The sequence below is a fragment of the Contarinia nasturtii genome, unplaced genomic scaffold (assembly GCF_009176525.2).
Source record: "Contarinia nasturtii isolate CC-2019 unplaced genomic scaffold, AAFC_CNas_1.1 Cnas_scaffold_285, whole genome shotgun sequence".
Lineage (NCBI taxonomy): Eukaryota > Metazoa > Arthropoda > Insecta > Diptera > Cecidomyiidae > Contarinia > Contarinia nasturtii.
In genome coordinates this window covers 6,106,089-6,121,765 of record NW_022197640.1, presented here as the reverse complement: position 1 = coordinate 6,121,765, position 15,677 = coordinate 6,106,089, and the positions used below count along the sequence as shown (strand labels likewise).

Sequence of the window (15,677 nt, the reverse complement as noted above, 5' to 3'; positions counted from 1 at the left end):
GAGATAGCGAAAACAAAAATCGCTGTTTTTTTCCTCTCTCTCGCAACATCTAATTCCATTCGTATAAACTATTGATGTGAAAGAGAGAGTATCTAAATAAACAATTTGTTTGTGCATCGCATAAAAAATGAGTTCTATTATTTAATGTGCGCCAATGTTTCGTGCCACTTGACTTACAATCAAAAATTGAACGATAAAAAAACTTATTTGTTAACATTTTAAATTTGACAACAACAGCAAGTGTGAAAAAAAATACACAACTTTGTCGTACGGAAAAATATGAAGAAAAAACATGGTGTCAGTCATATGTAGTTTCTTTTGTGTATGCGCATTTGGATTCATCTGCAATTTAGTGAATACCGATTGACTTTTTAAAAAAAAAATAAAATTAATTAAAATCCAAAAACATACAATAAACATTTGATTTGACTTTCATTTTAATAAATCACGTACAAAAACAAAAGAAGATGTGATAGCATTGCTTAGAAATAAAAATAATCGTTCCAATCAACAACAACCACTGCAAAAATGTAGGTATGGAATGGTATTGCATTCGCATACTCTAACACGTTTTGTATTTACCCGCAACCCAAATAGTTATCATTCAAAGTTATTTCGCTTTGATTTTAAACAAAATTCATAAAATTGATCATCGCTTATTCGTTTTACAAATATTTTAATTGTTCATCGCTCTTGTAATCAAGTCAATTTTAAATTTTAAATTGTTATTTATTTATTTATTAAAATGACACATTTTTTATAGGTCGAAAAACCACTTCACAATCGGGATATGTGACGAAGTACGTGAATCATACCAAAACTTTGACGAATTTACAGGACAAAATTAAGAATTACGCTTTCCGACGTGGTAGATATTAACTATAACGGGAAGTTGAAGACAAACAAAAAAAAAACAATCTGAACGGCAAATTCGATACCGATTATTGCAAGCGCAACGGCATCGATCGAAACGAAGAGACATTGAAACGATAGAACTAAGAAAGTGAAGACAAGGACATCAATTGCTTTAGGCTGTGATTTGTAGCAGGTTGATTAAAACGTTGACTATATATAATTTAGTTGTCACTATTTTGTGTGTAAGAAGAGCCGATTTTGGTCCGATTTGAAACCGTTATTAATGGAACTGACAAGATGTCGACGTACGATTATCGCTACGACAATAGCACAACAAACGATGGAAACGGTTTAGGCAGTAAATATGGTGCCACCAATAAAAGTCATAACAATGATGCATTCAAGCATCAATTATGCGACATTGCACAGTCAATGGCATCTTTATGTAACATTGGTAATTCGTGTTACATGAATTCCGTGATATACACATTGAGATTTACGCCGCTATTTTTGCACAATTTACATCATTTGGTGAATGATTTTTCCCAAATTGTCAATCGAAAAGAGACTCAAATGAAATTAAAAAGCGCATCATTGGGACGGAACGTGAGCAGTTTGCAATGTCAAAATTCACGCAGTTACAGTAGCAAAGATTTAGTATCGTTAGGATCATCATCGTCACCATCATCGTCGCCCGCCTATGAAATAATCAAAACAACGCAACAAACAGCCGTAGAAAAATTACATGAATTATTCAAGAGCCTAACTAGTAATGAAATAGCCGATTCGATAGAACCATATCAATCTGATATTCTATTGAAGGCGATACAAGATGTGAATCCAATATTTGAAGGCAATCAACAACAGGACGCTCATGAATTTCTAATGTGCATTTTGGACAGTATACGAGAATCGTGCCAATCATTGACAAAGGTCATAAATGATTATCCAGAAATTGTTGTTGGTGGGTGAGTATCGAATAGCACCGAAAACGGTTCTTTTTTTTAATTTCAACATTATTTCCTCAATTTTTTTTATTACTTTTCATTTTAAATGACCATGTATTTTTTTTTCTTCTATGAAATTTTCTTTTCAAGACTGAATGAAAATGTGGAACGTAGCACAATAACAAAACCCCCAGCAAGCATTCCGCCGGTAAATGAACGAAAGCCTTTTTGGGCGTATAAACGACGAAAAGAAGAAAAAAGCAAAATAATTACCACAGATTCACCGTCAAAAGATTTGAATTGCATTGTTGATACAGTGAACAGTGGTGTCGTCGATGCAGTTAGTGATAAAAATCCATGTGCAGGTGGAACATTCGTTGAGAATTTACTAAACGGCAAACAAACAATCCAGGAAAAAATCAAAGCTTTAGGTTTAGATTTCTTTAGTGAAGATTTCGAAGGTGTAACCGCCTCATCAATTCAATGTTTGGCTTGCGAAACAACAACCGAACAAAAGGAAACAATGATTGATTTGGCCGTACCGATCACAGAGAATATGGAAACGCATGACCTAAATGATTCATTTATTCAGGTAAGTTTGCACCAACCACTCGTGCACCCCAAAGAAAACAATCTTATTTGGATTCTTATTCTATTTACAGAATTTATGCATAACTCGTGAACGATTTCAAGGTGATAATAAATTTCGTTGTGAGAATTGCAATGGTTTAACTGAAGCAGTTAGGAAAATATCTTATCCAAAATTACCGCGACTACTCATAATCCAGTTGAAGCGATTTAGTGGTGGCATGGAGAAGATAAATAGTTACATTCCAACACCGTTTACATTGCAATGTTTCTGTTCGGATTGTATATCGGACTATGGTAACGCCATACGAGAAAGAGAGCACGAATACAAATTGTACAGCGTTATCACGCATGTTGGTTCGACGCTACAAGCCGGACATTATATTGCGTACACATGTTCGCTCAACCAAGATAGCATTTATATAGACTGTCTAAAAAATCGAAGTAGAAAAGATGTACAATTGCTGACACAGCCGACAATGGTTGCATTATCATCATCATCGTCATCCGAAGATAGTATCAATCGGCAAAATTCATTTTCGACGAATTCAACATCGGCGAATTCAACGAGTACTGTGAGTAATGTGATGAAAAAAATCGGTTTGGGACGAAAGAAGAGCTCATCAAATCACAATGATATGAGTAAAAATGCAAAAACCGTAAACGGTTTGAAGAGCATTATGAATGGTTCCGATGGAAATGTATCGAATAACAGTGAAAATGTATCGTCAGTGAATCCATCAAAAACGCTCTGTCCAAGTCATTCATGTTGTGGCATCAAAATGAAAACACCACCGGCACATGCAAATAATCAATGCAACAATAGCAATGGCAGCGACATCACCATGAGCAATGGCAATGGTACGAACAACGAGCACACATCATCCGATCATTCATCGCGAAAGTGCAACATGTTGAATGTCTATAGTGATCAGTACGGCAATAATATTGGTGATATTGGCAACAGTAATTATGTTGGTCCTCAGAAATTACGAAACGAACCGATTTGGTATATGTGTGATGACGATAAAATTAAAGCAATTCCCCAGCACGAATTTCGTGAGATGTTGTTACCGAAGAAAAATATGATAACGCCGTATTTGTTATTCTATGCACGGAAAGATGTCCTTGGATCGCATTGAATATTTAGGCAACAGTACATAGGCTATGAATGAGGGATCAAAATTTCGCAACTTAAAATATTCATTACTTAGAATTTACAAGAGGAATGTTTCATGTCAAAAAACAACAACAACAATTACTATTGAACTTAAGAGAAACAAAATGATGACACAAAAAATGGATCAAGGCCATAATCAACATCAAACATTATCAGTAGCATTACCAATAATATTTGTAGATTTGTTTCTAAAACAAAAACAAATAAAATGACAACACACACACACACACATACAAATACATAAGTTACACACTCACACAGAACATGCAAAAACACGCATGAACACATTATTTATGTACTCGTTATTAATTCAAGTAATGGAAACGCTACTGAGACTCACAAAACAAAATCACGCAAATATTATTGCTTAGAAGTATATTTTTGTTTGTTTGTTTTTGTTATTTAAAAAAAAATTCAAACCAATTTATATAAATCCAAAATGCTATTCAAAATTTTGAACAAAATATTTCAAATGATCTTCAAAATAAATCGAAGAATTCACTGAACATGTACATATTCAAGTTTTTTGCTTCAAGAGGCCACTTTTAGATTTTTACAGAGATCTTTCGATGTTTAACTTTCACTCATTGACTGAACAATTGAAGAACGATAAGGTAAGTGATAGACTAGTTAGAAGCGGAAGCTCTTATCAGCTCGAATAAAATATGTTACAATACAAATTAAGAATATAATAGTTTTTTTTTTATTGACATTGAAAAATATCCAAAGTGTTAAATAAAAGTCTTATAAATAATGGCTGTTCGATTCGCTACGACAAAAAATAGAAACTTTTACATGCATGTTTTTGTTTCCTTTCTCTTTTTTGTTTCAAATATAAACTACCGCAATAATACGGTTTATTCATTTTTTTGTTAGTTCTATCGCATTTCTAATATTCGGAGAGTAATCGACCGATTTTTTCATAGTTTTGTTCTTGCCAACGATTATTATTTCGAATTGTCTCCAATGATTGTTCAACATTTCGTGAGATTTTGCTGAAAATGTCCGACTTGGTCTTGAAGAAATTCTCAAATTCGGCGTACTCTTTACTGTGCACCATTCCTCTTGCAATATAATCGACGTAATACGATAATTTGGCGGTCTCAGGTTGTAGGCTAAACAGAAAAACAAAGATAAATGACAATTTTTCCGCATAAAAATAAAAATATTGGGATATTTACTTTTTGTAGATGACATCCACATTATCGAACAGGAATGCCTTTGCCAATAATAGACCTGCATCGTTGCGAGCGACATTCTTGAAGTAGAAGAAAAAGTTAAAAAGAAATTATGTATGCTCAGAAGGCAATATTAGTTACATGTAATACTACCTTGAAAACTGTTGTTCGGTCTTGTTTGCGAACGCCGGTCGATTCGTCCAAAGTCCAATCCAAGTATCTTTGCAACAACCAAGTTTCACGTGAGCAACCCAATGCAGCCAAAATTAATGTTTTCTCAGTGCCAACATTGCTCTTTGAGTATCGAGCCCACAGGAATGACCATTCACGATCTCCACCATTTCGAACAGCGGTACAGTAAACAACCGAACGTAAGTCCAATGGTACTCTGAATTTTTGAATAAATATTATTAGTACATTTTGTTAAAAAAAAAAACATTTTTGATATACATACGGATTAGTTTTCTCCGGATTTTCAACCATCATCCAGCTGGCGAATAATGATATAGCTTTCTCTTTACAATCGTCTACGTCAAATCGACAAGCCCAAGATGAAACCAAAACCTTATGTTTTACTATATCCAATCGATCATCATTCTTACGATCAGCATTCAACCCACCCAACCGTTGATAAATTGGATGCACAATTTTTTGAACATATTCCTTTATAAAAAAATTGTAAATATGATGTTAGTTTGAATAAGGAAATTCCGAAAAAAAGTTACCTTAAATGCACCATATTGAGATGTGCGCCGAAGCATGCGAGCGATATCATTCAAGGTTGACAAAGCAGCTCTCCACGGCAAAAATTCCTTTTCTTGTTTCAAGTAGTTGATCAATTTCAATGCTATACTGTAGTCCTGATCGCCGTTCCTAAATCATAAATGCATCGTATCAATTTCATATTTTGCTTATTTACGCATCACTAATACTTACCATGCCAAATCCAAAGCATCATTGATTAAAGCGGCACGATTTAATGTTGAAATTTTCTCATATTCTGGGCCACTTAGTTGTTTTATCAACAAATTCCAATTGTGCTCATCATAGCGAACCTTGTACAAACCAGCTATTTGAATGTTGAAAATGATCCAATCCTCTTTTTCCGGTAAATCAATAAGTTCTTTGTGAATTGGTTGATTTTTTTTATCACATTCAAGCCATGTTTTTGGTTCCGTTGTATTAAAATCAAGTTCTTCTTCGGTTGTGTAACTCAATGGCACCCACCAGCATGGATTCTCATTGTCTGATAATTTCTTTGGTTGTGCTGGATTTTTCAAAAAACGATATTGCGTAACTATCGCCGAATTATTTTCATAATTTCTTGTAACATTAACAATTGGATAACCTAAAATAGAACCAAAAAATGTTACGTAGTGCTACGATTTTATAATCCAATATGTGTGTTCTAACCGGTTTGAAGAGTCCATGTGTCCATGATTTCTTTAACGGTAATATGGGCTTCTAGAACTTCATTTTTATGTGCTTCTTGAGTGAGTGCCTCCCATAAATTATCTTGTTCGGCATTATTATAGCGATACATGTTCAAGTAATTGCTAATGCCACCAAAGAACACTTCATGGCCCAGGAACAAATGCATCATACGAATAATTGTTGACTGCAATTTAAAAAATCAAAAAAAAAATCGAAAAAATAAAAATCGATGATGTTTTACGATTTTTGACGATTTACCCCTTTGTCATATGAAATTCGATCGAAAATTGAAGAGATTTGATTTGGATTTGCAATTGGCACCGAGACGGGATGACTAGATTTCATTGCATCAAATTCAAATACAGATACGGTATTTTCAAGTGACTCCTCTTGAAATGCATTCCATTCGGGATGCAAATGTTGTACACCCAAACTGGCTACATATGTGGCAAAGCCTTCATTCAGCCACAGATCAATCCACCAACGCATTGTTACAAGATTTCCAAACCATTGATGAGCCAATTCATGAGCAATTACTGATGCAACGTGATTTTGACTGCTCGATGATGAGATATTGGGTTGGAACAACAGTGCTGATTCTCGGTATGTTATTAAGCCTATTTTGTAAATTCAACTCATATTAATCATTTCGTTTCTTTATAAGATCAAGTTTATTGAGACATACCCCAATTTTCCATTGCGCCAGCTGAAAAAAAAACAAATAATGACTGTTATAAATGAATGTTTATACAGTAAATTGATTCAAACATACCGGAAAAATCGGGTATTGCAATCATATCCATTTTTGGCAATGGATATTTCACTTTGAATGTTTTTTCAAAGAATTTCAACACTTTTGGACCAACAAATTTCGCATACTCCACCTAAATAAAAAAATCAACAAAAAAACACGGTTTACTTTTTTTTTTGGCAAAAGGGAACATTGAAATCGTCTACCTGAGAAATCGCATCACGTCTTGCCCATATTTTAAATATAACATCACCGTCTGCAGGCGATTCCTTGAATTCAAAGTCATTGATTGTGTACGCAACAAGGTATGTTGACATTGGCACTGTTACATCGAATTTGTCTAGCACCCAATCTGATTTGTTTGCACTGAATAACAAAAGAGGGAAAAAAACCGAAGGTTTGACACGTTTTTCTTCTTTTTTTTGCATACAAATTATTCAGAAAATAAAAGTGTGAACGATCGATGCGGCAAAGTCATGTCTTTAGCAATAAAATAAGTGATAGTAAAGGAATTTGGGGTTTCAAGACATTTCTCAACTATCACTTATCAGTAAGTTACTGTGGACATAAATTGCAAAATGCTTACATTGGTTCCGAGGCGATTTGTGGCATATTACTCAATGCAGTATAGTTTTTGTGATGTCCTAAGCTAATATCGAACTTTGCCTTCATATCGGGCTCATCGAAACAAGGAAAACCAAGCCTTGCATATGTAGCTATAGATCAAAATTATAAACTGTTATTTCTTATAAAAAAAAACTCCGCAACTGCATACCTTCGAACTGTGTAACAGCAATCCATCTTCAAAAAGAGCAACGAAAAAAAAAACAGACGAGACGTTTACTCATGCAATCAGATACAATAAATAAACGTAGAATCATCTTACCGTTTTTCATTTGTTTGCTTATCCACATAGCTGCTGCGATAGAATCCGAGCAAGCCTTTGCTTAAATCGCTTTTAAATGGGATGAATAATTCGTATTGTGCGTCTTTTTCCAGTATTTCATTTGTGTGTATCACAAAGAAATCGAATTCGCCTTGGAATTCCGTTCTATTGATAGACACTCTCTCATTTTTGGCATTCAATTGTTGAATCACGATATCATCGCTGGATATGTTCAAATTTTTTGCATGTAATGTTATATTGTTTGCATTTTCCACCACATTTACCTAAAATACCAATTCAAATTGAATTCCATCAATTATCTGTCTCTTATGTATGTTGCGTAAGATCGAAACGATGGCAGACAGAAAGAAAGACGAAAGATAAAATCGAATTACACCAACGACAGAACTAACATCAACAACAACAACAAAAATTAAAAGGTCAACGTTCTGTTGTCGCTCATACTTTGCGTGCTTATAATTGGGTAATGAATGAACATAAACATCTTATGAATCTTTCCAATCAAACTGAAAAATTTCATTAATTTTTTAAACACCGATCTACAAAAAGCGTAATTCCAATAATTTAATTAAAATTTCAGGAAAAATTTTTCAAAAGTATAATTGAAAATTCATTTCTCGGCACGAACGTTAAAAAAGTAAATTGTGAAGAGCAACCAGTTTAACATCTGCAGTAACAAGTTATTGGAGTCTTGGAGAAATGTACCGTAATTTCCGATAAGATATCCAACATATGCAGTTGTTGCTCAAGAGTTGATAATCGATGTTGATGTTGTTGGAGTTTGAACTCATAATAACCATATTCAGATGTTTTTTTTTTTTTTTTTTTGAAGAACAAAATAAGGAAAAATCACCAAAATCTTTGCCATTTAGCAATTTCGATTCTGAATTGACAATAAGAAGATGATGCCGAAAGAAAGTAAGATAATTAAAATGGCAAAGAGAACCGTTTTAATGTTTGGCAAAAATCAATATAAATAAATTATGCACAATTTAATTGAAACTAAAATTCAATAACCTAAATAAAATTTCTTACCTTAATTCGAACGTCTCCATAAAACTTGAAGCCCTCCTCGTCGTTGATGTGCGTAAAAACGTTCAATTTATAGAATTCGGGAAAGATGCTTCGTGGTAGTCTATATTTTTCGGGTGAAACAAACACTTTTGGCGGTGCCGTTACGGCTGCAGTCGCATCATCAATACATAAACAACAGTCTTTTGCAAAATATGCCAGAAATATCACCAAAATTATGTACCTATTCATATTGCCGAGTATATGACAAAACCTATGGATAAAAGTGAGGAACATCAGAATGAGGCAGGTTTGTTAAGCAATAATAGAAGTTTTAATTCAATATTACAAAACGGTAAACATTAAACACAGAATCACAAACCATCGACGCGGATTATTAGAGATGAGATTTTATACTACATGAATCTATAGATTAATTTCAGGTACATGAATTTTGCCATTCAGGTCAAGTCGTTAACAAAACCACAATCAAAACAAATAGAATGCTCAATCACAGTTTTTGTTCCAAATTAACAAAAAAAGCAACAACATTTTCAAGTTCACCATTAACACTTAATTCTATTCCGTAATTCCAATGAAGCCGATAGCAAAAACCAAGTAAACACACAACAACTACAGCATTTAAATCATGCCATAAATCAGATATTTTGTCGTTGTATTCATTTAAATTCACGAGGTAGAACCGCTGTTTTTTCTCTCTTCATAAAATGAAATTAAACTAAACGAAATGCGATTAGAATAAATGTACACAGCAAGTTAATTGCCTTCATTGTATTATGTTTGCAGGTGAATATCAATATAAATTTGAGCGTTTGGTCTTTTTCGTTCTGAAAACAATTGCAAACTCTAGTTTTGAATTCATTTCAACTAAAAAATCATTTTCAACTGTATAATGTACCAAATTTCATCAACCACAGTATTAAATTAATTATATACTTATGTATTGATTGAAAACATTTCAACAGTTCACTTGTTTCAACATCATAGATAAAATTTATGAAAAAAAAACCAAATTCAGTAAACGAATACTTTTGCAAGAAACTACTAATTTTGTTTGTTTCAAATTTCCGCAGTAAATTTTACTTCATAAATATTACCTGGTCACGACTCCAAAAAAGTTTTTTTTCTTATTTATTAATTTTTTTTAACGAAGCGATAATGTTTAATTTGTAACTTTTTTCTATTTGTCGAATTTTAAATGGAAAAATGATAACGTCAAATTTGTGTTGAAGCTTAAACGAATCGAAAAGGCGTGATTAAAAGAAACATATGGTACAACGCAAGATTTTATGCACAAGAATGGATAATGCAATAAAATGTGAATCGAATCACAAACAATACGTATATGTATATATGCCTAACGTGTTCGAGGCAATGAAAAACGATAAAAAAAATATTGAGTGAACACTTTCAGATTCACAACGTGTTGTTTGTTAGGCTCTCAAGAAGCCTTTGTGGATTACAATACTCAAGTAATCATATTTATTTCTCACATCCCCACCAAAGAAACAACAAACGAAAAAAAAAACAACAGTTAAAATGTACGTGGCACGTTACAATTAAAACGTTTTATTTATAAATTTTCTTTTCCAGTTTATTTATGAGCACATATCAACTAAATGTGACCAATTGATTTAATTTAAGAGCAAATACCAAATATGTGATGAATGTTGCCAATGATTGTTACATTTTTTTTACTATATAGAAATTGCAAACAAGTGTCAAGAACAACTAAGTGACTATTTGAATATGAACAATCAGCTGTTTTTCGCAAGAATTGGCGATTCGTACATTTTACCATCGATGTAATGATAGTAATGATAGAGAGAAAGAGAGAGAGAAAGAGATGCTTTATACATAAAGTGACAACTAGATTCAAATTGGCAATATTCGAAAGGAGAATACTGTCGTATTATAACACTGAACGCTTTCTGATTCTAAATGCGGTCATTTTTTTCGTTGCTGATTATAAATACTCTCCTTTCAAGTTGATGTCGATGATTAAAAAAAACAAGTATTGAAATCAGAAGCATACTTTTTTATTCAATAAACGACTGAAATTTTATTAGAAACTTGGCTACATTTGAAGGGGCAAAAGAAATATGTGTAACATAAACAAACATCAATAACTTCATTTGGTACTTTATGCTGATAAAGTGTATTCTTAAGTATAAACCAAAATTAAATGTTGACACTTTACTGTAAGCTGTGTTCTGCCGTTGCTGTGCTTAGTCTCTTTTTTGAATAAATGCATAATTTTTTTCGTACATTTTTTTTTCCGGCGCCAATTACTTATGATTTATTTTTTTCATTTGGTTTTTTAACTGTTTTTGTAATCCAATCTAAATAGGGTGGATTTCCGTTTTCGATTTTCACCGAAATCACTTCAGCAACGCTGTATGGATGATTTTCACGCACATACGTCGATAATTCTTCGACGAGTTCGGTGTTGGTTTTAATCATGAGCAACAATTCTAAATCTTCGTTGATTTTTCCTTCCCATTGATAGATCGACTGAATGTTTGGCAAAATATTTACGCAAGCGGCCAATTTTAATGTAACAAGATCTCTGGCCAATTTTTTGGCAGATTCTTCGTTCGGTGTTGTTACATAGCAAATGGAACTATCACCAGGCGTATACGTTGATGTTGTTGCTGCACTTGACATTTTAAATGAATGTTGTAACCAATGCGATTTCGGAAGAGATGAACAAGCAGTTGCTGTGTCTGTGGCGACCGTTAAAAATGTTTTGCGACCGACTAGTCCTAGAAATAAAATTGGAGTTATCTTTTGTAAAACTCTCATTGATACACAATTTTATTGAAAGATTTTTTTTTTTTTTTTTGATTCTCTTAATTCAGTACAATCGAAGTTCTATTGAAGATTGTTTCTTTAATTTCTGTAATATAGTAACAAAAGGTTTTTGTGTAAGTAACGTCATATTCTTAAAAATATTTATATGAATAAATAACTAGCATTATTCGATCGTGAAATAAGCGAAGGTGCTCGGCTTTTATCTTTTAAAGATTCAATCGATAAATATTTCGGTTTATCGTGTGGAATTCGGAATAATAATGTTGCAGCCGAGAAATCCTTTTCCTGACCATACTTCTGGTACCAAGGTAATGTCATGATTACGACCTTGTCGCTTTATTTTCAGAGCAATTTGCTGATTTTGGCGATGCATAACAAGTTCACTGATTTGTTTCAATTCTTTGAAATTATTATGGTTTATCGAGCCAAATTCCAAAATTTCGTCGTCTTTGCGAATGCCACATTTTTCAGCTGGCGATAGTGGCATCACCGATGTAACCACCAGTATTGGCGTTTCACATGTATTTTCGATGCGACGCGATGGCCCTTCTGGTGTTATATCAGGCGATATTTCCATGTTTGCCCTTTATTTTTTTTTTTTATTTTTTTTTTTTGGAGAAAAGAGAAAATGCCTAGTATAATATACACTGTGCTCCGAATTGGAAATGTGACTCCAATGAAAGAATATAATGTTTACATACATTTTTGTTGTTGTTGCATGATTTGTTCTTGCCTCTGTGTGTACGTTGACGAGTCCATCTTCGATCTCTTTCATGGTGGATTTCAAATCGTTTTGCAAGCAAATTATTTGGTGTCGCGCTTGACGAACGGCATAAACATCGATATCGTCACGAGGAAAACCTTCGGAATCCAATAATGATTCGGTCATGCCAACATTTTTATTGGCCAAAAGAATTTGACCACAATCGTTGATGGATCGTTCGATTTGCTCTTTTTTTGCAATCAATTTCATCACCTCTTCCTTATGCGATGTGCTTGGTATAACCATTTTGATGCTTTTTTTCTTTTAGTTTCTTTTTAATCAAATATAAAATTATAAAGCGTATGTTATTCACACACAAATAAAAAAGAATCTTTTGTTTTTCGATAATGCGTAGTGATAGAATGACACTTGAGTTTTTCAATCGAAATACCTTGTTACCAAACGTCAACGAAATTTAAGTATGTTTTACAATGTGTCAAACATTCTTATTCCATTTTACACATATCAATTCAGGAGAGAAATTGATCTGTAGCCAAATTGAATGAGCAATAAATTCGATGCACTTCGCTTACAACCGATTTTATCTCATGCGATTGTTATTTATTTGCTTAATTTTGTGCCGAATTAAAATTAAATCGACTTTCACTTACCGTTTTATGTTGTTTATAGGTTCTGATTCCTCGGAGTTTTGAATAGACGTTTAGAAAATTGCACTGCTTGAAGTGTCATCCAATTACGAATGATTGTTCGTGTTATCTTTTCTCTCTTCAAATTATCTGCGGATATTACAAAACCACAGCTATTGACCAAAAGTGGCTCTTTTCAATTGCTAATTATTTTCTTTTAGAATGATAAGAAAATTTAGATTTGCACTTACTTCAATTTCAATATTTTTTTTTTTGTAATGCCTCATAATGATGTTAGATGTCGTTGTCTGTTTGTTACTTATCCTTCGACAGTAAAAAGACCGCGAAATCGATTGTCAAAACAACAGCTATTGTGCTGCAGTTAACTGAAACACATTTCTTTAGATTTTAACGATGTCTACAAGAAAATCACTACGAATAAAAAACGGTAAAATTGAATATTCAACATTTAGATTTTTCTTAAGAAAAAAAAAATATTTCTTCCAATTCGTTTTCAGGCGAAAATACACCAGATGTAGCAGTAGCGTTTACAAGTAGCGGCCGCAAAGTAACACCCAACAAACGATATGCAGACATTGAAGACTGGTTGACACCAAAAAAAGGAGCGGCAAAGAATCGTGAGGGTACCGACGTAATGTCTGAAGACGATGGTTCTATTGAGAAAGAAGAGAATGATGAAAATTTGATCAAACAATCATCTACGGCTTTATTTGACGCTGCAACTGATGTAGCTGGTCGTGATCTGTATGCATTCAACACACCAAAAAAGAGGAATGCAATGAAAAAAAAGGCAGAAGATACGCCCCGAACTAAGGCGGCGAATGCTATGGAATCGTTATCAATAAATTCACCGCGTACGCCAAAAACACCAAAAACATCCCGTTTACAAGTTCAACGCGCCCCACATAATCGATACACACCGAAAGAAACACGCACCAAAAATAAAAAAGAGCTTGAAAAACGAAAAAAACAAGTGGAATCACAATCTGAAAGTTCGGCCGATGAACATTCCGATTATGAAGCTGAAGAATCAAGTGAAAGTAGCAAAAGCAGTGATGAACAAAGTGATAATTCGGATGACAGTGAAGATGTATTTGAAGCGAAAGATAAACGAAAAGTTCCGCCACTGAAAGTATCGAAGACCATTACTGCCAAAGCACCAACAGGAATGGTTACAAGAACAAGAGGAAGCAAAATGCAAGAAGACTTGGTTTTAGATAGTGATAACTACTTCATCGCTGCTTCAAACAAAAAGGTGAGTTTCGTGCTATCAAACTTTCAATCGAAATAATTTCCATGATTTTGTTTATCGATCGAATTAATTCAATGAATATGAATTTTCCACGCAGAGCAAAACATCAGATCACACATTGGATCGGTTAAAATCGTCACGTCTGCAGCACGATGAATTGTTCAGCCTATTGAATTCAATTAATTCGAGTGAAGAGCATGATCGCCGTATTGCCGAAATGTTTCAAGATCTTAGATCGAATTTTAATCGTTGGATGCTCGAAATGTTAAAAGGATACAATATCATTGTTTATGGTTGCGGTTCAAAGCAACAATTGTTGCATTCATTTTGTACCGAACATTTGGCAAACAAACCAATTATTGTTGTGAATGGTTTCTTTCCATCACTTACAATCAAAGACATTCTGCATGCAATCAAAGTGGATTTACTGGAAATAAGCATAAATTCGCGCAACGATCACGAAGTTGTTGATTTGATTGCATCGGCTTTGGATGGTATGCCGAACGGTCATATATTTCTTGTCATCAATAATATTGATGGTGTAATGCTGCGCAAAACCAAAGACCAACACATCATAAGCCGTTTAGCGAAAATTAAAAATGTCCATTTGATCGCATCCATTGATCACATCAATGCACCATTGATGTGGGATCAAACATGTATGGATAATTTCAATTTTGTGTGGTACGATTGCACCACAATGTTGCCATACAAAAACGAAACGGCATTCGAAAATTCGGTATTCTTCCAGAATTCGGGTGAATTGGATTTGGCTGCAATGAGCAATGTATTCCGCTCATTAACAACCAATGCACGGGGCATTTACAAGCTTCTGGTGGAGCATCAAATAGCAAATCAAAAAGATAGCAACTATCAAGGTAAATCGATTTGAAATGCGATAATTGTTGGAAAATTAATTATTGAACATTTGTTAAATCCAATGAACATTTTCTGTTGAATAGGTATGACGTTCAAAGACCTGTACCACAAATGTCGTGAAAGTTTTCTGGTCAGCTCCGATTCTACATTGCGTACACAACTCATCGAATTCGTCGATCACAATATGGCAAAAATAAAACGAAGCCATGACGGAACGGAACTTGTCTCGATTCCAATCAACACACAAATTCTTTCACAATTTTCTCAACAACAAAACGAATAGATCATTTACTTTTCAGTTTTTTTTTCATAATTTTATTCATGAGTTTTGAAAACAAGTCGTATATCTGTTAAGTTTAAATCAATAAAAATTTCTCGATTTTAAAAATGCGCCACACGAATGTTTTTATCGTGTGAATTTATAGATTTTACAGTTGGCAACTCTATAAAAGTCGAATAAAAGATACAATATGGCCACCAAATATGATG

At 33.6% G+C, this 15,677-nt stretch overlaps 5 protein-coding genes across 7 annotated transcripts; 2 read left to right on the top strand and 3 right to left on the bottom strand.

Annotated features, from left to right (window-relative positions):
- The first annotated feature begins 481 nt into the window (after positions 1-481).
- Positions 482-4,082, top strand: LOC116337520 (ubiquitin carboxyl-terminal hydrolase 1). Of its 2 annotated transcripts, none has more exons than XM_031762153.1 (4): positions 482-530; positions 764-1,823; positions 1,953-2,394; positions 2,465-4,082. In XM_031762153.1, the coding sequence occupies exons 2-4, from the start codon at positions 1,153-1,155 to the stop codon at positions 3,530-3,532; spliced, it is 2,181 nt and encodes a 726-aa protein (XP_031618013.1). In that variant the 5' UTR covers positions 482-530; positions 764-1,152; the 3' UTR covers positions 3,533-4,082. The 2 variants fall into 2 exon arrangements, with proteins under 2 accessions (XP_031618013.1, XP_031618012.1); XM_031762152.1 differs by having other exon boundaries at positions 482-534.
- A 168-nt stretch (positions 4,083-4,250) lies between these two features.
- Positions 4,251-10,651, bottom strand: LOC116337512 (aminopeptidase N-like). 2 transcript variants are annotated; one of them, XM_031762136.1, is made up of 16 exons: positions 10,526-10,651; positions 8,876-9,125; positions 7,820-8,103; positions 7,709-7,734; positions 7,520-7,649; positions 7,140-7,299; positions 6,955-7,066; positions 6,868-6,888; positions 6,441-6,799; positions 6,162-6,366; positions 5,685-6,096; positions 5,474-5,621; positions 5,203-5,411; positions 4,902-5,136; positions 4,752-4,828; positions 4,251-4,685 (listed from the first exon to the last, which is right to left on the bottom strand). In XM_031762136.1, exons 2-16 carry the CDS (start codon positions 9,101-9,103, stop codon positions 4,460-4,462), a joined length of 2,832 nt encoding a protein of 943 aa, XP_031617996.1. In that variant the 5' UTR covers positions 9,104-9,125; positions 10,526-10,651; the 3' UTR covers positions 4,251-4,459. The 2 variants fall into 2 exon arrangements, with proteins under 2 accessions (XP_031617996.1, XP_031617997.1); XM_031762137.1 differs by lacking the exon at positions 10,526-10,651 and adding an exon at positions 9,970-10,328.
- Positions 10,652-11,164: 513 nt separating this feature from the next.
- On the bottom strand, positions 11,165-11,677 carry LOC116337612 (protein CutA homolog). The gene has a single exon (XM_031762290.1). It carries the CDS (start codon positions 11,675-11,677, stop codon positions 11,165-11,167), a length of 513 nt encoding a protein of 170 aa, XP_031618150.1.
- A 100-nt stretch (positions 11,678-11,777) lies between these two features.
- LOC116337560 (26S proteasome non-ATPase regulatory subunit 9) lies at positions 11,778-13,291 on the bottom strand. Its single transcript, XM_031762229.1, has 3 exons — positions 13,061-13,291; positions 12,388-12,720; positions 11,778-12,270 (listed from the first exon to the last, which is right to left on the bottom strand). Exons 2-3 carry the CDS (start codon positions 12,693-12,695, stop codon positions 11,922-11,924), a joined length of 657 nt encoding a protein of 218 aa, XP_031618089.1. The 5' UTR covers positions 12,696-12,720; positions 13,061-13,291; the 3' UTR covers positions 11,778-11,921.
- Positions 13,292-13,359: 68 nt separating this feature from the next.
- On the top strand, positions 13,360-15,610 carry LOC116337530 (origin recognition complex subunit 2). The gene is made up of 4 exons (XM_031762175.1): positions 13,360-13,484; positions 13,555-14,312; positions 14,407-15,187; positions 15,272-15,610. Exons 1-4 carry the CDS (start codon positions 13,451-13,453, stop codon positions 15,469-15,471), a joined length of 1,773 nt encoding a protein of 590 aa, XP_031618035.1. The 5' UTR covers positions 13,360-13,450; the 3' UTR covers positions 15,472-15,610.
- Positions 15,611-15,677: the final 67 nt, after the last annotated feature.

Coding starts and splice junctions, on each gene's coding strand:
- LOC116337520 (XM_031762153.1), top strand. CDS start 1,153: ATGTCGACGTACGATTATCGCTACGACAATAGCACAACAAACGATGGA. Junction 1,824..1,952: donor CCAGAAATTGTTGTTGGTGG/GTGAGTATCGAA, acceptor TTTCTTTTCAAG/ACTGAATGAAAATGTGGAAC. Junction 2,395..2,464: donor TAAATGATTCATTTATTCAG/GTAAGTTTGCAC, acceptor TTCTATTTACAG/AATTTATGCATAACTCGTGA.
- LOC116337512 (XM_031762136.1), bottom strand. CDS start 9,103: ATGAATAGGTACATAATTTTGGTGATATTTCTGGCATATTTTGCAAAA. Junction 7,300..7,519: donor CAAATCGCCTCGGAACCAAT/GTAAGCATTTTG, acceptor TTTGTTATTCAG/TGCAAACAAATCAGATTGGG. Junction 5,137..5,202: donor AATCCGGAGAAAACTAATCC/GTATGTATATCA, acceptor TCAAAAATTCAG/AGTACCATTGGACTTACGTT.
- LOC116337612 (XM_031762290.1), bottom strand. CDS start 11,677: ATGAGAGTTTTACAAAAGATAACTCCAATTTTATTTCTAGGACTAGTC.
- LOC116337560 (XM_031762229.1), bottom strand. CDS start 12,695: ATGGTTATACCAAGCACATCGCATAAGGAAGAGGTGATGAAATTGATT. Junction 12,271..12,387: donor CATGCAACAACAACAAAAAT/GTATGTAAACAT, acceptor AAAAAAATAAAG/GGCAAACATGGAAATATCGC.
- LOC116337530 (XM_031762175.1), top strand. CDS start 13,451: ATGTCTACAAGAAAATCACTACGAATAAAAAACG. Junction 13,485..13,554: donor ATCACTACGAATAAAAAACG/GTAAAATTGAAT, acceptor ATTCGTTTTCAG/GCGAAAATACACCAGATGTA. Junction 15,188..15,271: donor AAAAGATAGCAACTATCAAG/GTAAATCGATTT, acceptor TCTGTTGAATAG/GTATGACGTTCAAAGACCTG.